The 20772-nt window shown below is 48.5% G+C and overlaps 1 protein-coding gene across 1 annotated transcript in view; it reads left to right on the forward strand.

Moving 5' to 3' along the window:
• The first annotated feature begins 288 nt into the window (after nt 1-288).
• ITPKB (inositol-trisphosphate 3-kinase B) overlaps nt 289-20772 on the forward strand; it is a 68311-nt gene continuing 47827 nt past the window's right edge. The window contains exons 1-2 of the mRNA XM_027659342.1: nt 289-514; nt 1881-2964. Of these exons, the coding sequence (XP_027515143.1) occupies nt 2044-2964 (921 nt within the window). The 5' untranslated portion in view covers nt 289-514; nt 1881-2043. The remainder of the gene's footprint in view (nt 515-1880; nt 2965-20772) is intronic.

Raw genomic sequence — 20772 nt, forward strand, 5'->3', positions numbered from 1 at the left:
ACCCACAGCGGCCAAAGCGCGGCGGCGGTGGGTTTTTTTTTTTTTCTTAGTTAACAATGGAAACTTTTTTTTTTTCAGTATTTCCCTCCAGCCGAGCGAGCAAAAAAAAAAAAAAAAAAAGAAACTTTCTCTTCCCGGTTCAATCCAACCCCAACCCGCCCCCCACTTCCTTCCCTCCTCCCCCCCCCCCCCCGCTCTCCTCCTCCTCGCCGCTCCTCTCCCTCTCCTTCTCCTCTCTCCGCCTTTCCAGCCGCACCGGGAGCGGGCGCCGGGGCCGCGGCGCGGACCTGGCCGGAGCGCGGAGCTGCCGCGCAGCCTTGGCCGCGGAAGCGCGGAGGGGCAGAGCCCGGCGCCCCCGGCCCCCGCGGGGCGAGGAGAGCCGCCCGGAGCCGCGGAGGGAGCGGGACCCCCCGGCAGCCGCGCTCCGCGCCCGCGGCGATGGTTTCGGCAGCGCCCCGCGGCCGCCGGCGGGCGCTGCCGGGCGGCGCGCACTGAGCGCGGATCCCGCTCCCAGGTAAGCGGCGGAGCCGGGGGGTCGCGGCCGCCCCTCCACCGGGAGACCCCCGGCAGCCGCGCCGGCGGCTAGCGGGGCCCCGCGGGCAGGAAGGGGCGAGCTGGGGGCGGGCAGAGGGGCTAGGTGCTGCCCCGGGGCCGGGCGGGCTGTCCCGCACCCAAACTCTGGCCGAGCACCTTGTGCCGGTGCTTGCTTTCGTACGCGAGCCAGAGCGCTGGGAGCGTTGCGTTGCCGGGGATTCCTGCGAAGAGTGACTGCCCTGGGCTCTGCTGAGCCTCACGCTGCCTCCAAGCAGTGCCTGGAGGGATGGGGAACCTTTTGGTCGCACAGTCAACGGGGACTGCGCTTTTAGACCTGGGGGCATTTTCCTGCCAGGAGCCTCACAGAGGGACGCACAGGGCTGCTGCTGACAGCATCATGCACAAGTGCTTCCAAAGGCTTTTACTCCCATAGCCAGAGTTAGCGCACTGTGTGTAAACAAGCCTGTGCACTCATGTGGGCAGTGAGTTTGTGTAGATCTCATGGGTTCCCGTGCCCCAGCATGGGATGGGGGCTGCAGCTCCAGTGGCACATGGAGCAAACAGACATGACGGAAGGCACGCTGAGGTACACAGGGGCACAGAGAGCCACCTACAAAAGCAGAGTCTCTCTCACACACGTACACAGTCACCAGAACAAACAGCACTGCACATCTCTGCCTGTGGGATCTGGGCTCTGACTTGGAGGTGGCTGCAGTGGTTGATGCCCCAGAAGGCAGACATGCACAGGGGAGGCACGTTCAGCCAAGGAATGCATGAAGATGTGCAAAGCCATGTTATTGCACATGGTAACTTAGGGGAGTAGTGGAGATGTGGCCCCATACCATATAAAATTGTGCAAGCAGGAAGACTGTATCATTATGTCATTGTCCATGTATCATTGAACAGAAATCCATTCCTGAGACTTGATCTTGCTCATAGGTGACAAACTGGAAGGTGACAAATTTAAGCTGTTTGAAGTCTTTAGCTTTCTTCAGCTTTTGGGGCCAACACTTGAAAGGTACTTTCAGTTGACATCAGTTGACCTTAACTCCTTTATTCTGTTGAGGGAACTGTTTCTGGCTGTGTGTCCTCTTGGACACTGCTGCTGCAGCTGCGTGGGCAGGCAACCTGGAGTGGGGAGTAGGGAAGAGGGGAAACGCCCAAACCTGATTTTCCCTTCACTCAAATCCTTCTGATGATCAGGCCCCAGAGGTGGCACACTGGGGCTGTGTGCAGGTGGGAGGGGCACACAGGAAGGGAAGAGTCTGGCCAGCTGCGTGTGCACAGCTGGATGGTGAGCTAAGGGAGGGCACAGAACTACTCTCACTGCTTCACTTTCTCCTCAGCTGTCCTGTTTTATGGAGCTGTGGGCCAGGTCCAGCCCAGCTCCCCTTTTGCTTCCTGGCGATGCTGCTGGTCCCGGTGGGGAGAGACCCTCGGCAGCCCCGCGGAGCCTGAGCGCCGAGGCGGCAGTGGCGACGGCCCCCCTGTGCACCCCGGCTGACTACTATGGCCGTGTACTGCTATGCGCTCAATAGCTTGGTGATGATGAATAGCAACAGCGAGGTGACAAGCGGCCGGAGCAAGACGCCGCCTCCTCCCGGACAAGTACTGCCCAGGGGCCCGGAGACACCCGGCAGCTGCCGCTCGCTCCCTGTCTTCAACCCGGCCCCCGTGCCGCCCCGCTCCCCGCGCTGTGGCCCCGCTTTCCTCTTTCCACCACTTGAGGATCCCCTGCGGCAGCCAGGCAGCCCCGGGGGGCGGCGGGGCAGCCGGGGTGAAGAGGGGCAGCCAGGACCCCCCATGGCACGGCAACTTCAACGGGAGCTGCACAACGTCCAGGTGAACCAGAAAGTGGGGCTCTTCGAGGCACACATCCAGGCACACAGCTCTGCTGCCCAGCCGCCGCGGAGCCCCCGGCCATCCCGGCCCCGACCCGCCAGCCCTACAGTACCAGTGGTGGGACTTGGAATTGGACCCCGGCTGCGAGCCCATGGGGAGAGTGAGGCCCCCGATGCTGGTGGGGTGCAGGTTTGTCTGAGCACTGCAGAGCCCTCCGGGAGGCCAGCAATGACAGTGGTGCCAGCTGTGGAGCTGGCAGAGAGCACCAGCCCCCTGGAGCAGTCAGGGCCTGCACCACGGCAAGGGGAGGTGGTGGTGGCCCCCGCAGAACTTAAGGGCCAGTGCCCAGCCATTGGTGGAAGCATCCCCGCCGTCATTGTCACGGACCTGGGGGGCCCGGAGGAGGAGGCGGGCGCCGTGCCCCCCGGCAGCCTGCCCGTCAGGAAGCTGTCATCGTCCTCAGCGTCTTCCACTGGCTTCTCCTCATCCTGGGAGGAGTCCGAGGAGGACATTTCCAGTGACCCCGAGCGCACTCTGGACCAGACCCCGGCCTTCCTGCAGACCCTGGACCAGCAGAAGCCCCGAGTGGTGAGTCTTGCACCACACCCTGGGAAGGTGGGGTGAGGGCTGGCAGCATCCCCACTCTGAGGCACAGCTGCAGCGGCAGGGCAGAGGTCTGTCACAGCAGAGGTCTGCAGAGAAACTTTCCATTTGCTCAGTGGTGCTTGCTTTCCCTCACATGAAAGCTTTCAAACTTGGAACAGGGGTTCCTAGTCGGAAAATCCCCTGCTTGCAGGAGAGAGCGTTGGTACCCGTCCCGTTGTGCACGATCCTCGCAGAGCTTCCCTGGTGCTGCAAGCTGCCTGCTGGCATGCTTAAAATGCATCCATGGATTGCAGCCTTCTGCTGATATGTGGTTACGAGCCTCAGCTTTCCCTCAGTACAGCTTCCTTGGGTGCTGGAGGTTTCCCATGATTTACATGAGCCTAAGGGAGAGTTTATTTCCTTCTTGGAGTCGAAACTGTGTGGGCCAACTGTTGAAATACATACTAATGCCCATCAGCATAGTATCTGTGTGTCTTTCACATGGAAACAAAAATCTTGAGAATTTCTGGTAATTCCCCTTTTGAATAAAATTTTCTGCATGTGGGTATCTTATATTTTAGGTAAGCATATTTTTATTTGGTATTTATATTAAGCTCGCTCATCTGTTTTACAATCTCTCTTTGTTGAGGAGCTGGTTGTGAGGCTTCAGGCGAGAGAAGGCATCAGGGTAGTATTACCCCTAGAGTGGAAAGGTCTTCTCAGAGAGGAGAACTTTGAGGCATTTTCCAGAGGCATGAGACAGTCATGGGATTTGTTGTGTCACTAGGGGAGTTCACTCCGTGTCTGAATGCTCCACACAGAGCGCGCTTTGCTCTGAGCTGTCACACCATTTATCCAGAGGGCTTTGAACCACTTTACTCCAGAGCAGGGCACCCATCACGAGGTTCTCCAACCGGCATGTGGTCTCTCCGATCCTCCAGCTCTGAGACAATTCATTGATTCGAGCCCAGCACTGAAGCCTCACACTGACAACACCCTGAAAAATGCAGGGCAACCCAGTGGCTCCTTAATTTAAAGAGTTTGATAAAGAACCACCAACTTTCAGTGATATGGTTCACTATGTTTAACTTTCTGTAGACACATGGTAGTGAAAGCCTTGCTAAATTCAACAACAGAAGGAAAACTGGAAATGTTTAAGTGAAGGTATCAAACTTGGAAGAACTGAGATTGTGGTTTGTAAAACACTCAACAGACTGAAATAAGTATCTTTTCTTTTGTCTTTGTTTTGTCCCATTCCAAGAATTCAGGCTCAGTTCTGCTCAGGATAGAGCAGCAGTTGAGTAAAAGCACAGTTAATGAAGTTACGAGTCTGTGGCTCATTGTGTTTGCAGACAGTTTTGTATTTTGGGGCTCTTGGCTGATGAATCAGCTTGCTCCCTTTGGGAGCTGCTACAATCCCGCTGCTGATTAAGTTCTGCTGGTTTTGTGTGCATAAGCTGTAGTAATCTCTGCTCTGTTCTCTGTACTAATGGCTGTTCCCAGTGCCAGATCCCACTGATTTGCTGCTGAAAACAGTTCATTGATGGGCAAAAGCATGCCTGATGCTCTTGTGGAAAGCTTCCTGATGCCTCAAGCTGATTCTGTGTTACCTCCCGTGGCCCCCAGTGAGCCCAGCCAGGCCGGTGGCTCAGCAGTGAACAGGCAAGGCTCGTTTGTATTGCCAAAAGGCCTGGATCAGAGCAAGCTCAGATCAGGTCTAAGACCAGAGTAACTCAGCTGGTCTCAGTGGGACTACTCAAGCTAAACAAGAGGAAGATCTGGTCCAGAACATGTCAGACATCCCGAGGAGGTGCACTTGATTTTGTGTTTCAGTGCTGGATTTGTCTCAGCGGGAGCGGCTGGGCTGATTTACAATGATACTTTTCCGCTGGGCTCCACAGGTCCCGTGGAGGGCTGATCACTGACTTTGGCAGGTTATAGTCAACTTCTCAGCAGGATGGTGTGCAAATGCCCAGTAATTCAAAGCTGATTCATATAAATAACACCCAACTTTGTGTACTCGTTGGCAGTATCTTGTAAATCCCTAATGACAGCAGAAGGCAGCTACTGAAGCAGTGTCAGGTTGCACACTAATTTGTTTTCATGAACTCACTATTTCCTTTTAACGATGCACATGGTCTGGAAATGAGTTATGTAATGAGGGACAATGTATGAGAAGCTCTCTCCACAAGTTGTGCTTTTCTGTCACATCCTGGGAGACCTTGGCCGACAGAAACCAACGTGGTGCCTCTGGGTTGGGTAGATAAACACTGGGCAGGCAGAGGACCCAGCCTGTCTGCACTGGGTGCTGCTGGTACAGGGGAGGGCTGTGGTACCTGGGGGAGAGGTAATGACAAGCAACAGGAAAGCAGTTCTTGCTGCAGGTGCAGTATGTGCTGCACATCTCACATAGCATGTTTACAGGTTTGATAAACAAAAGGCCTGCTTCTGCCCTTCCTTTCTGGAGACTGTCTGGCTTAGCAGATCTGCTAGGGATGTCCGGCTGTCTATTGTAGTTCCTCCTGATGTCCCAGGGAAACGGGCAGATCCCTCCATCTGGCATGGGCAGATCATCCTCCATTTGTACTGCAGGTGGGAAACTTCATTTGTGTTCAGGCCTGAAAATTGGCCAGTAAGAAAGTGACGTTGCATAGTGAAAGAGAGGGAGGTATTGTGGCCACATTTTTGGACACCATGACCTGGAGCAGCTCTGTGTCTGAAACTGGCTCTGCCTCTGTTAATTGAAAGTTTGCTCAGTGCTTTACCTGTCCCTGGAGTGCTCTGGTGCTCATTGGGCTGCGCAGCGCTGGGGAACAGTGACCCAGCTGTGATAGTTGCAGACATGTGAAGTGCAGTGACAGTAAGAGCAATGTGACGTTTGCTGTTGTCTAATTGCAAGTCCACTTAAGGTCTGAGTAAACTTCCACGTAAGGGCTTTTGCAGCTGTGGCTTTCCCCGGGCTGTGGGCTGCTGCTGGAGAAACCCCAGGCTTGTTTATTGATTCTTGAAAGGTTTCAAAGGCACTTGAGCGCTTGCACTTCTCGGGCTGTGTGGGAGGGATGGGCTGTCCAGGCGCCATGTTGGGATGGGGACACGGTGGTTTGGGAATGCTGTGGGGCAGCGCTTCCTGCACACCCCCTGCGACATCCACACGGGCAGTGTGGGGAAGGAGTGGATACCTCTGCTCACCTACCACTGAAGCCAGGAGGATACAGTGGCTGTTGGAAGGTGCCTGTCTCTGTCACAGTGTGTCTCATGCTGAGGGAGGAGTTTTCTCCTCACAGCTGATCGCACAGATTGGGTTTGTAGGGGAGTGGGAAGGTCTCCTTGTCCCAGGGTACAGGTAGCCTGAGATGGCAGGCCAACTCCTAAAGGGATTTCACACCAAAAATAAGATATATTCTTGCCATGACTCCCTCTGACTTCTAGACTGGAAAAATACCAGTGTATTAGTTTTGCTGTTCCTGGAGAGGTGCTAACCAGGGTGTACTCAGCAGCAGGAGATTTGTCCCAGTCTTGAAAACTGGCGTGCCCCTTAAGTGGAAGATATTCCAATGCTTGTCATTAGTGAGTCGCTGTCATTGACCTAAATTCCCTAGTTTGTCAACTCCTCGGCAACTAGAGACAAAGTGACAGACAAGTGGGGGGAAAGGCAGAAATTGTGCAAGCACGTACTGTAGAAAAATGACATGTCAAGAGGGAAAAAAAGCCTTCCTGGAAAAACAGTGCAAGACACTGCAGTGTTCCTCTTCCTGGCTTTCCCACAGCCGCCGTGGAAACACAAGGATGTACAGCAGAATAGTTAATCAAGTGACTTGGTACATTGTGAAATGTCTCCTTCTTTCAGCAGGCAGAGCAGTTTGCTCAGAATAAGAGACTTCCATTAAGCTGTGCAAAATGGCAAGAACTTTCGGAAAAAAACTAATGGCGTTGCTGCTGACAGATGATTTTTTAATTGATTTATTTGTTTGATTCACAGCGGCTGTAACACAGTTCTGAAAGGAGCCAAGTTTATAAAGGGTTAGTGTCAGCCAGGGGCCTGTGGGACCCTTACTGATTTCTCTTTGAGATGTTCCAAGGCATAAGCTGACAACAGCACTCCTGATTTGTTCCTATGAAAATTACTGAAGTTAAATATGCTTTCATTCCCATTCCTAGCTGTCACTGTGATCAGGAAGTCTCCGTGTAACAGAAACCATGACCACGTGGTGATGCATGCAAGCCCCGTGAATGTATATCTTTATGCTGACTGTGTTTATGTGTTTTACTCCTTCCTCCCACTGTGTTTGTCTTGAAAGCTCCTAAGCTTATGAGTTTGTGAGTGGTATCACTGATTTAGCATCAATATAACGTCTAACACATTAAGGCCCTGCTGGCTTGCTCAGAAGAGCGACTGTTCCTCTAGTAATGTGCATCATTGACCCGGGAAGGTGGTTAGCACACCTGGTAAGCTGCCAAAGGATGGAGTCTCCTTCAGCCCTGTGGGAACACTAGGATAAAGAGGAGGATGAGGTGGACACCTCTGTGTTGCCGTTTTCAGAACAGCACGGCCTATTTTGTCTACTGGGATGAGCTGAGGACCCTCTGGTGCTCAGCGGACTGGGCAGATCTTCAGACTCCTTGTGGATGGAGGCTGTGCACTCCAGGGAGTTCACAAAGCATCACTCTCTATTCAGTAGCTTATCTTCTGCCTTCTCACGTGGCCTTCTCAGGGAATAAGCAGCTTTCTTATGGGCTCCCACCCACAGAGTCTAAGTGAAGATGCAGCTATAACCCAATGAGAGACATATGGTGCTACTTCAAGTCCGTTTTCATCAGCACTTTTAAGCTCATTGGGAAGGGTTTCTTCTCTGTGCACATTCCCCATGATTGACAGTGCAGGAATTACATGGCACATAGCAGATCCTTTTCATAGGGAGACTTACTTGCTAGCACAGCTGCTGTCTCTTGCATATTTTGTTTCTCAAACAATTTCACACTGAGAGCATTCATAAAGAGTTGTAAAAAAAAAAAAAAGGCATTTTTGAGGTGCAGGAAGAACAAACATTAGGCTCATCATTCTTAGGGTCCCCAGCTCTGAAACATTCAGATTTCCTTCCCTTCTGTTGGGAATTGCAGGGTGTCAGGAGCATGGCTGGTTGGACCCTTTGGGTGTTAAGCTGAATGTCCACAGAGTGAATTTCACGGATCAGCAGAAACTTTAGAGTTTTGCCTTTACCTTTTGAAGCTTGCAATGACAAAACCCAAACTATAGTCAGCACCTGTCTCATGTTTTCCATATGATCCCTATAATGTGTTAGGACAGATTTACATGTGAAGAAAATATTAGTGCAGCACTGAGCTGTCGTGTGCCAAGTGATGGCTGAAAGCCACTGCTGAGCTAATGTTTTCTTTCCATTTAATTCTGTACTAGCTCACTAGAGAAATAATGGCATCTATGTATGATGTTAAATGTTGCTTCAGCTAAGATTAGTCTTCTGTAATGGTTAGAGATTATGTTGTTTATACCAGTAGGTAAATTTCTGCAGTAAATTTGATCTGCTTTCTTCCAATGAAGCCCAGCCAAGCTTTCTAAGAAAGATATGTTAATATTAAATAGACAGTGAAAACTAAATGTTAACATTTTCAAATCACTGAATAACTTTGCAGCCTAATCCCTATTCTCAAATGTGACTTTCTGGGGAGTGAGGGCTCCTATACTTGCTGGGTAACTTGAAATGGCTCTTTTATGGCATCCATCTTGCTTAGCCTGTTGGATGTCTCCTCAGGATAAGTCTTCTCCTAAGGTACTTTTCTTCTCTGTTGACTCTGGGATGTTGAGGATTAGACCAAGAGTGTGCTTAAAACAGAGTAATCTGTTTCTAAAGTGCTCGTGAATGTCTGCAATAAAATTTGTTGGAATTTCATTCTTATCCGTATAGATAAAAACTCAGGTCATGCATAGCTGCAAAACAGCTGCAAGTAGTTCAGGAAGCTGCCCCAGTCTGAGCTCTACCAGACTTAAAAGTAAGTGCCTCTGATTTGGCTTTTAAATCAGTGTTTAGGCAGCAAAATGTGACTTGCTGTATAACAGAGATGATAACCCAGCAGTGCCTTTCAGTGTGAGTTGGTGTGGGTATGTTCAGAAGCTCGGGGTCTCCAGCTGCAAGTTTCAGTCTTGGTGTATGTACTGTGAATGTGCTCAGAACTGGTGGAAGCTTTTGGAAAACATAGACTGCAGCTTCTTCTTTCCCAGCCATTGTGGGAGTTCAGCACACAGAGCTGCTGTCAAGGCTGCCTGCCTGTGGAGATCCTCACTGCCACTGTGCCTGCCTGTGGAGATCCTCACTGCCACTGTCAGCCACGGATTGTGTTTACTGAGTGCTGGTGGTTTCTGACCTTAGTTTCTCAGAGATGGGCAATATTGGAATCTAAAGCTACTGCACAGTGCTAAGACCCATATTAGCCTTTTCAAGCTATTTATTTCAATATTTTCATACATTTTGGCCATGAAAAGAAAGAATCAATTTTCTTTTATATTAAAGAACATTCTTTTCATTAATGACATGGGAAAAGAGACAGTCCAGTAGAAGAAATTCAATTCTTCCTTTCAAATATAAAATTTATTGCTGGTCGAAACATAACGATTACTTTTGGAAGGAGAGCTAGGGGGTAAAACAACAAGTGTTTAACACTTACAATTTCTTCTTGTAAGCAGTACAGTGCATTATCTGATCAGTGCTACACAACAGGAACTTCATTAGCATTCAGCACTGTTGTGGTTTTAAGTAATAGTAAAGCATCCCTTGTCTCTGTGAAAGACATATATGGACTCTGGGGGGACATGCTGACAGACATTTTAATGAGTTTGATTCTAAGGACAGAGTCAGGTTGTGTCTTTACTGTTTCTTCAAACATTTGATTTGCAGAGAGGTCGGACCTCGCTGAACTGATGCAAGTTTTGCTCAGGGTTTCTTCCTTGACCTCTGGGCTTTCATCCTTGACTTTAAGCCTTGTACTTGGGGTCTTAGACAATAGGGTTCCTGGACTGTGTGAAGCAGAGGGAGATCTCATGAGGCCTGCAGTCTTCACTGTCACAAAATGCCCTTCAGCCTAAATGAAGACCAATATACCAACACCAGGAATAACCAGCACAACATCTTGGGAGAATGGCTGTGGCAGGGAGCAGGCACAACTCTCTCCTCCCACCCCATCAGCGTTTGCAGAAGGGGCTGTTTAGCAAGGGCTAAGCAATGGCAGCACCTACCTTCAGCATCACCTCCTTCTCCTCCCCCTTCGCTTCCTGTCCCTTTGCCCTTGCTTGGGCAATTCATCTGCAGCAAGATAGAATCAAAGAACCCTCTTCCTTTGCTAAACAATGCGTTCCTTTTGTTAGGGTCAGATAAAATGCTGATAAAAGCTGTTGTAGCTCCGCTGAAGCCAGCAGGAGCATGCTGCAGGTTTGGTCCTTGATCATTTTTCGCCTTGCTCACCCCTGCATGTCTCCAGTTACATCTTGTGGTAAATCCAATATTAAACTGAATTAATGAACCAGAGACGCAGTCCCTGGGGGGTGGGGGGGGTGTTGCCTGTTGGTAGGTACAGTGCTTCAGAGCCTTTGGGGACAGGAGGTTTATAAATGGAAAGATCTGCAGGGTGGCTTTTTGGAAAGTGCATTTTACAGTTGGGTGTTTTTCTCTTGTTTCTTGATGAACAATCTCTGATCCCTGCTGCTCTGGAAAAGGGGAGGAGCCAAGGCTGGCCTTCAGATCACCACTGAGCCTTGTTCTTTGCAAATGTACTTTGAGAAGGCATTTTGGGAAGGCGTAGGAATAGCTTTTGTCCCATTGAGCTAAACATGTTCAAAACATTGTGCTTAAATGGGTGCTTAAGTACAAGCCCATGTGTACCCCTCAAAAGAGAGGAGACCAGGGCACCAAGGAGGGGTGGGAGTGAGGGGGAGGTGAGCAGGCTCTTTCTCACCATGTGGACCATAGGAATTGCCCTGCTGGCAGCCACAAGCCGCACTAGATATCCAGGGGCATCCTCCCACTGCAAGCAAGGTACAGAGCAGCTGGGGGGAGAATTAGCGACGTATCCAAATGTAGTATGGTTGCTATTATGGGTAATATGTATTTAACACTCTGCAGGGACCATTTAAACCTGCATCTGTAGGAAGAGGAAAAAAGTCAGGTTTGCTTTTTTGGCAGACTGCAGATCAGAGAGTCCAATCTATAATCTCTCTTGGTATGTTTTATGTGGGTGGGTTTTGTTAAATTACAGGCAAAGTTATTGCACCCCTAGGCTACTCACATTAAATGTTTCTCCAATTTTAGCAACATTTTTTCCAGGTTCAGCTACATTTGTTTTTGTCTTCTTCTCTATGGCAATTGATGAGCTAAGTCTAAAATGTATAACTCTGCAGGATCTCCTGTTATATATTTCTTCCACAGCTGTAGCTGAATTGGGACAGTATAATCCAATGACTTATTGTAATGCCTAGTGCTTTCTTTAATACATTCCAGATTAAAGGAGTCAGCAAAGTTTACATATCCAAAGTAATAAATTTAAACTATAATAATGGCAAATCCCAAACCATGATTATCTCTTTAAAGTGTTGGGCTTTTTTTCCCTCCTATCTTCTCTGGTCTGGCTAAAGTCTGTTTTTAGGAAACTCAACAGGACAGATAAAAGATGATGAGACAAACAACTTAATCCCTTAATAATGTCAAGTGGAAAATCCAACAACAGATTGGCAAGAAACTCAAATAACAACTGCAAAGTGACCCTTACTAAGGAGTAAAGAACAAGTTTAAAAGGCTGAGCTTGGGATATAATTAGAGATGAGCCTGAATCAGTGCCCATAGGCTCAAATATTTCTTTGAACTCTGAAATGGAGCCAAATTCCTTTTTTTTCATCCATGCCTGCATAGCATCAGCTTAGTTCCATTGAGGCCAGTTCAGCATCGCCTCGTACCTCATGCTGCCCTCAGTACTCACACAAAGTGACCCTGGAAGGCCCCAGGGTGATATTCCCACCCCTGGGTGCTGTTTCAGATGGAGTGTGGGATAGCAGCAATTGTGTGCAGCCCAGGTATGTGCCAGGTATGTGCCTGTCATGGCAGCAGGAAGAGAAGAGATGGGCACTGCCACTCTGGCCTCAGAGTTCCAGTATCTTGTTCTGCTCTTGCCAGGGACTGGCACACAGCTTCACCCCTGGGCAGCAACCCTGAGCAGTCTTGGGCTACCGTTAATAGATACACCTTGGAAGCAAGGCAAGTGGTCACAGGAGTAGAAGGCACCTAGAATTGTAATTGCCAAGCAGCTTCAGAAAGAGCATGTTAATTATTCTCTCTCTCTTCAGAGCCATATTTATTTAGAGCTGACAACCCTTCACCCTGGGGTTTTGTGGTAGGAATGTCTTACTTGGGTGGAGACCAGGGCGGCCAGAAAGAAAACAAAGGAAAGAGATTTTAGAACTGTGTCTTATCTGTAGCCACCTGAATTACTGTTGTATTTTAAAAGAATTGTTTGCAAAAGCCTTGACAAGTGCACTCTCCCAACTCCCTTGTTTTAACCTTCTCCTAGGAATTTGTGTATAAAATGTTCTCAATTCAGTTTATCTCTCTGCTTGACAAATCCTGTGTTTCCCTTCCGTACTTTCAGCAGAGAGGGAATTAACTTTGATCTTTTTGTGAAGTGAACAGAATTGCCTTGTCGGATGTCACATTCCCACCTTCACACACAAACAGTGCGTGTCACAGTTTTTGAGCAAGATGTACCGTTGCCGAAAAAAAAAATTGCGTAAAGCTCATATAAAGATGAGCTTTTGGAAAAGCGGCTCCAAACTGAACCAGACTCTCCCTCAGAGGAAGGAGCAACTGATGTCTTCTGTCTCTTGTTGAAGCCACCTTGCGCAGCAGGTTAAAACAAATGGTCCGAAGCCAGGACTGTAGCTCAGCTTCTCCATTAGCAGCCCCTCATCCATGTCTCGTCTTAAGGAGAAAAGACTTGGCCTCTCTCCTCAGGTCTCTGTTTTCTCTTGTTACCATCTGTTGCTGGAACAGCTTTTTTGAGCCAAGGAAAGCAGCACAGAAGTCCAGGTGGTCACAAGTGACTGTAATGTTGACCAGGTATTAGGTTGGTAATGAGAGACAAATGCAGAGGTAGCATGATGCCGCCTCATCTGCTATTGTCTGTTCCTGTATTGCGCATCCTGACCAGCTCTGGTATTTGGTTTTGGAGCTTTTGGGAAGCTCAAAAGGCAGTTCCAGATCCCAGGTTTGTTCTTGTGAATGGGAACCCTTCCCAGAAGGGAGAAAGCTCAGAGAAGCCTGTTTAATATAGGCTGATCTCATGCTTGAGCATACGCAGGAGTTGACCTTTCAGCACTGAAATAAGAAGTGATGGGAATAGAATAAATCACAGTCTTGAAAGAAAAGCCAAGTAGCATAGACATACATCTCAGGAGGAGTCAAGGTAGGGAGGCTGAGGGAGCCACAGAGGGGCCAAATGACAGATTGAAAAGCAGTCTTTCAGCAATGGGTTTAGTGGATCTTTGCAGAGCAAGCCTGCAGAGCAAAGGCTATTGAGATGTGAATTGGGATATGAGGTGATGAGCCCTGAAGGTGAATTTTAGTCAGGTGAGTAGACTGGAAAGACTCTGCTAGGGATGTTATCCTGAAAAAATCTGCAAGACTTACAGATGGTTTGAATGTGAGTACTGAAAAAGATCCAAGTTTTCCACTTGCTAAAAGTTTCAGGGTAGGAGCAAAACAAATGGGAACAGTAACATTTGCACTTGCACTGCAGAGGCTTAAATTATTCTATGAATTGCCGGACTACAAAGAATCAAACCTCTATATTGCATTGCAAGCCTTGGAACTGTCAGGTTTTGATTGAGTCCAAAGCCAAAATTTTTGTAACCTTGATAGGAGACAGCTCCAAGCGCCTGTGGCACACCCCTTTAACCTTCAGGGGCCTGGCTTACAATGCAAGATTTTTCCAAGCGAACCAAAACTTGAAGCTCTCCCCTCATATCTGGAAGCCACATCCTGATGAGGAACTCCCTCTGCATGGTGGCCTCTGTCAGAGCCCGGCTCCCTGTTCAGTCTCAAGAGGGGATGGCCCAGGGCTTTTTCAGGGCAGCCATGGTGGAGAGTTGGGCTGCTCTGCACCACAGAGCCCATCACTGCCTGGAGGGATGCTGAGGTTTGCCCTCCTGGCCCACTCTGTGTCCCCAAGGCAGTCAGACTCTCAGACTCATCCAGACAAACTCTGGCAGGACAGGAGATTGTAGGAGCTGGCTGGATCTGGAAGAACAGTTTTTTGGCAGAGAATAGATTTTCCAGCAAATGTCAAGGGAGAGGGGGAGTCAAAATGATTCACAAATTCAAACACATTTTCTGAATAGTTCTGGCCTAGAAAAAATACAGAGGTGGGGGAAGAGGGAGCGATGTTAAAAATAGCAATGAGTGTCATTCTGACACTTTCAGAATGAACTGTTTCATTTTGGGAATGGTTTGTTTATGTTTTGCAAGTATTTGAAATGTAGATTTGATTAAAAATGGCATTTTCACTTAAAAGTTGACCTCACCGCTAAAACACATTGAAAGAAGAAAAATGGGTTTTTTAGGACTTACATAACCTGAAATAAAACACCTCCTTTTGCTTTGACTCCACATGAGATGTTTCAGAGTTTTCCTTTCACAGCCCCATGATCTTAGCTGCGTTCAGCCCAACCTGAACATCTCCTCTCCCCTTGTTTTAGGGTTGAGCTCTGATGTTCAAAAAGCTGTCCAGCTCCCATGCTGGCCAGCCTTAAGGTCCAATGCCATGGAGCAAGTACTTTAGTTTACTAATCTGAGGTCAACCACACATTGCTGTGATTCAAACTGAAACCTGTGGTATCAAATGAATAAGAGCTGTAGGTTTTGTAGATAACTGGGATCTTCTGCGGAAGATGCAATGTCGAACCTCATTTAGAAAAATAACCCAAACTCCTGAGGCCCTGAAATCTGATCTAGAAATCTTCAGAGAGGCTGGAGTTTGCAGACAGCTGAATGACAGACTTTCACTCCCCCGACACTCACACTGGTCTCATTCAACTGATTCATTAAAGGAAAATGAGCAAACAGCTAGTAATTATTTTGTTGTAGCCAAAACGTGCTGCAGAGTTTCCCTGGGCAGAGGGGAAGGAACACATGTGTTTGCTGTATGATGAGCCATAGCTGAGTTTACTGTTCCCCGCTGTGTTTTCTGCCTGGATGGGACACACTGTGCCATTTCCTCAGCTGAAGTCCATCCCTTGGTGACTGGAGTGGAGCCTCCTTTGCTGAGATTTACCTTGACTGTCTCGTGACCTCCTTCCTCTGTGCCTTGGGAGGGTTCGGGCACAAAAGAGGGAGAAAAAAGATACCATGGTGTGGGACAGCAAACTTTTTAACAGCAGCCCCTTTTGGACAGGGGCCATAGGAAAGACCATTTTCATTCGTGGGAAGATCCTGGATTTTACCTGGAATAGGCAGGTTTGAAAGCATTTTTCTGACACACTGTAGTTTTAATGTTACTGAAGGATGGATCTCATGGTGTGGACAGGACATGGATTAGTGCCTGCACTGGGGTGAGGAATCAAGGCCAGAGTGTGTGTATCAGCTATGCAGTTCCTTCAACCATGCATTTACTGTTCAAACACTGCCAACTCAAGCTCTCCCAAAACCAATGAGGATTGCCTTAAAAACCACCAAATGTTTCAGAGTTTTTTGGGAAGTGCTGGGTTTGATTGTTTTCCTAGTTTCTATGCCTTTAACTCACACTTGGGACAATTTTTCAGTCTGTTCTCTGCAAGCCAGAAGTCTAGAAATGTACTTTCTTTTTAAAAATGAAAGCTCAGAGTCTCAGCCACCTGACTGCAAGAGCTGGGGGCTGTGAGAACAAGGCAGAGCTCACACTAAAACTGCAGGAGAGGGCAAACAGACTGTTGAAATAGCTGCTTCTCTTGGTCAGGAGTTGGGCTGAATGGAAAGAAAGGCCAGAAGGGCAGAGCGTGTAAGCTGACTCGGTTTTCCTGTAACAATCGGAGAACGGCAGCTCTCCCTCCCTGCCCCAGCTGAAACAAAAAGCCCATACACAACTAAAGCAAAATCTGCCTTCCTGTTTGTACGCCTGTCATGAGGCCTGGGAGAGCAGGTGGCATTCGACTGTTGCATCCCTACCAAAATTCAAGGTCCTCTCCTGGCTGAGGAGGTAGGGGTGCAGATAAGGCCACTGAAGAGCAAGGACCATATGAACTGCACAAGAAGGCTCACACTGCTTCCCTGTCGATAGTTTATATAAAATACATTTTGAAAACTAACCACTTTTTCTAGAGGTAAAGGTGATTCCCAAATCCTTGACACAAGCAGCTGCCAGGAGATGGGAGAACAGCTTTGGTTATGTTAAAGTGGGAAGGCAGTAATTTTCCAACTAAACAGCTGCATTTGGGTAACAATCTGTGGAAGGTTGTACACATCTTTCAACAAGGAATCTTAGGCTCTGCTACCACTCAGAAAATAGCAAGCAGGATTGTTGAACCATCCCAAACCACCTTGTCATTGAATGGTGCAGAGGTGCTGTATGAAATGATACCAGGTGTTCTCTGGCAGCTCTAAGGATATTTGGATTTCAGTTTACTTTCATCAAATATGCTGACATGTTCCCCAGTTTGCCTCTTGAATTAAGATGCTGCAGTGTTCACTTTTCTCCTTTCCAGCTGATAGGCATGTGTCTTTGCTCCTCCAGGGGGAGGAAGACAAGTATATTCTTCTCTTTACATGCCCTTCCAAGCATGGGCGTGGCTGTTGGGTGTGCCCCATTCCAGCTGGTGGGCTGCACACTGTTCTCAGGTGCTCCATGTGCAGGGTTGACTTCAGTGAAATAGCATCAGGAGTGCAGATTTAAAAGTTGCATACAACGTACAGATGGTCTTCTGGAGAGCAGCTGCCCTTGGAAACCTAGCTAGAACTACTGATGGCGTTAACAAACAGAATAAGAATATTTCCAGGATATAAAATTAAGGTAAGAAAGTGGCTTTACTGGCTATTGTCAGAAAACAGAGGTCTGCATAACAGCAACATTTTCCATATACTGTGCAATTAAGTTACTTGCTTGGGAATTAAATTGCACGTCAGTTTACACAGCGTGGCCAGCTGTAACATTGCAACACACGTACTGAATGTTATTACTTGGTGTCAGTGTTTATTGAAGCGAGTGGGGATTTGAGAAACAAGCTTTGGCGCAGGGAGCACTAACAATGTGATGGCACTTAACATCTCTAAAGCAGCGCATCTCGTGTTATAACTTTGGGGAATAAATTCTCCAAAGATAGAATACTTTGGAAAATACCTACTAATCCCTTTAAACCCCTAAGACACATTAATTTTCATATTGGGTAATGATAAGCCACAGATTTCACCACTAATCACAAAAATATCCTGTGGTTTTTGGAATAGGAAGGGAGACTCCAGGTGTAGTTCAGTGGCTGATTTTGCAGTGGCAGCTCCAGCTGATCTTTCTGGAAAGAGTTTATTTGCTGCTGTCTGCTGGTCCCTTGCTGCCTTCTTTTGCTACTGCAGGAACCAGGGCCAGCAAAAACTGCTCACTAACTCCTTGTACTACTCTTCCCTCTCATCTTTATAGGGGAGAATCAAAACTCTACGATGTCACTTCATTTTAGTTGCAAGAGTGGAATAAGATTGGACCAAATCAAGTCTGTTGTAGCTCTCTTGGTTCTGGTGGGCTTGCAGGAGGGATAAATTTGATCCAGAGTAAGAATAACACGAAACACAGATGGGCTGGGTTAGTGCATTGTTTATATAAATGGCTAGATCATGGAGAGCTGCCCACATTGCAAAACCCCCCTCCCAGCAGGCTCCTTCAAGGGATCTGAAATCACAGCAAGGGCAGACCAGCAACAAAATGTGGCACAAAGACCGAGTTTCCCCTCTCTTCCTACAACAGGTTGCTTGTGCTCAGAGCTGAGGACTGTTGGCATTGGTGCACGGGCTCAGCTCACCGACTGTGCTGAACCGGCATCTCAGGGAGCAGGACAGGTCAGATTGCTGTGCCCTCTGTTGTCAGTAAAGTTATAAATACATGTTTGGAACAAAAATAGGAACCATCCACCAGAGCTATTTCTGATGACCTCAAAATAAAGTTAGATTTTAGTTGTTTTGTTTTTTTTTTTCCCTCTGTTTCTTAGTACAGCTGCTGAGCTCTCCAGCAGAACAGGAAGTAGGCTGAGGAGCTGTTTGAGTAACCAGACTCATCAGATCAATGGAAAAAGTGGTTTGAGTACATTCTGTGAAAGTTCAGTCAACAATTTTGAAATTACTTCAGTTTCTCTTCCTAGGTCAGGGCTGTTGTTCATGCCAAGAGGACTTAAGTCTACCACTGCTGTGTCTGTAAGCAAACAGAGCATTTCTTTTTGATGATGTACATCATGTGCACCCAGGGATGAAGGAGAAATCTTTTCCTTGGTGTCCTTGGATCAGATTCCAGATGAGTTAATCTCTCAACTTGATCAGGATCCTACATAATTTTGAAATGCCTACCATGCCATTTGGAAGAAAAATAAACTTGCTTTTATTGGGAGTTGGGCATGGAGAGGTCAGGGTAGGTGAGGAGCGAGGCAGAGGATAACAGAAGACACCATTTTGCTATCAAGGAGGAAGGTGTATAGTTGTCAATCTCAAATTTGAGGCTGATCCTATATTTTAGTGACACTTGCAGCTTCTTTCATGTTTTGCAAGCTCATCTGAGAATTGAATGCATGCCAAATTAATCTTTCAAGGGAAGTGGAGCTGGGTTGAAAATACCTCCAGCACAGATAATTCAAAGGAAGTGCATTAAAAAAAGTGTGTGAAATGCCTCTAAGAATCTACCTGTTTTTTCCTGTTTTCTTTTCTTCTTTTTCTCTTTCTTCCCCTTAGTCCCACATTTTGCCTCTCCACTCTCATCATTTCACCATTTCCTTTTATTTCCCCCCTTTATTTGTTCTCACAGAGGCATACAAAGGGTTTTCAATCCCGTCACATGCTCCAACTGGAACTGGAGCACGATTCCTTTCTGACTGTATTTTCTCCAGGATTTTGTCAAGTTCAGCTGCAGACGCTCCCCAGCTTTTCGCTGATTGTCTTTTCAGCTGTCCTCCGCTTGCGACACTCGCGGTGCAGCCGGGCAAAGGCCGGTTCCAGCTGCAAAGTGGAGGCGATGCCGTGAGTGCTGGGGGCAAGGGGCTGCACGGGTGGTGCCTGCGGGGAGCGGGATGGGGCGGCTGTGGGAGCGGCCCGGCCGTGGGAGAGCAGGGCCAGGAGAGAGAGATAAGACGGGCAGGAAGGGGAAAGGCAGGTGGAAAAGGGAAATGACCACGGAGGCCAGGAAGACTAAAGAGAATACAAGGGAAGCTGCGAAGCCATCTGGGAATCTGCTCTAGCCACGTCCCTGCGGCTTCCCACTCCGAGCAGAGCAAAGCAGCGCCCAGAGGAGGCCGGGCAGAGCCGGGATGGCGGCGTGCAGCTGTGTGGGGTGAGCCTGCCTGGGTCAGGGGTCGGCATGCTGCGGGGGGGGACGTGGGGGACTAACCCGGTGCAGGTGTGGGGACAGCCCCACACAGGTGTGGGGGCACAGTGGTGGCTGGATGTGGGCGAGGGGAAGTGAGCGGGTGTCCCAAGGTGGGGTGCAGAGGTGGTAGAGCTGTGTCCTGTGAGGAAGAGGGCAGAGGTTGATCGAACTTCTGGGCAATGGCAGGGGCAGAGTGGAAGGAGAGGTGAGTGCTGTGGAATGGAGGCAGATTGGGAAGTTCGGGAGGAATCGGAGCGCAAAAGCTGATCAGAAGAAAGTGGAGGGAAAAGCCATGTGAAAAGTTGCAGGTAGTGGAAAAAAGCATCATGTAAGGCTGATGTGGAAAGGCAGGTAAAAGAGAGGAGAGCTTGGATGAAAAGACTTTAGAAGTACCTAATGATGACTGTGGTGAGATTTGTGGCAAATAGCTAGATCTGAGCCAGCCTCCCTTCGTGGGGAGAAACAGGCCCCTGCAGAGCACAGTGTATGTGACCTGCCTGCACAGCACGAGAGGAGCTGAGGCTGAGCAGCACTGTGACTGTAAAAGGAGTTAACTAGCATAGATGCAGTCATCTACATTGAACATGTCTAAAAATAGGTGAGATGAATTTCAGTCCCAAGGACAAAATGTTACAGTAAATGAATACAAACAATCTCATGTTATCTGTCTGGGTGTGTTCATGCCTCCTCCATGTGTGTGCACACAGGCGGTGTGCGCCCAGGTGTGGGGCTTGTGCACATTAGGAGCACATGTGAACACCAGCTCGTACCTGGCTGCAATGTTCCCGTCTCAGATCTTCTGTGCAGAAGTCCTCTGCACCTCAAACACTGAAAAATTGAGCCATGATGCTGGAACAGGCTGTAGTTCCTCAAGTGTCTGGAGTTTGTACTGTGAATCATTCCTAAGAGTCATGAGGAAGAGCAGGGAGATGGGCTGCAGTTTCAGGGAGTGCTGCTGCTGACCCCACCACTCTCTGCTTCAGTACGGAAGGGGTTGCAGAGTTAATCCAGACCCTCACCTGGTTGCCTGGTTTTAGCTCAGCTCTGCAGGCTTCCTTCACCAGCACGGGGCTCCTGGCTGCCTCTGCCAGAGCTGTGGGGGTTACGTTGCTTTAACTCACACCGGGAGGCATCAGCGTGACAGGGAAGAAAGGTGCCCAGTCCTGATGGTGCTGTTTGCCCCGTGCCACCTTGCCAGCTGTCCTGAAGAAGAGATAATTTCTTTCCCCCAGT

Source organism: Corapipo altera, unplaced genomic scaffold, assembly GCF_003945725.1.
Source record: "Corapipo altera isolate COAL_440 unplaced genomic scaffold, ASM394572v1 48, whole genome shotgun sequence".
NCBI classification, from domain to species: Eukaryota; Metazoa; Chordata; class Aves; order Passeriformes; family Pipridae; genus Corapipo; species Corapipo altera.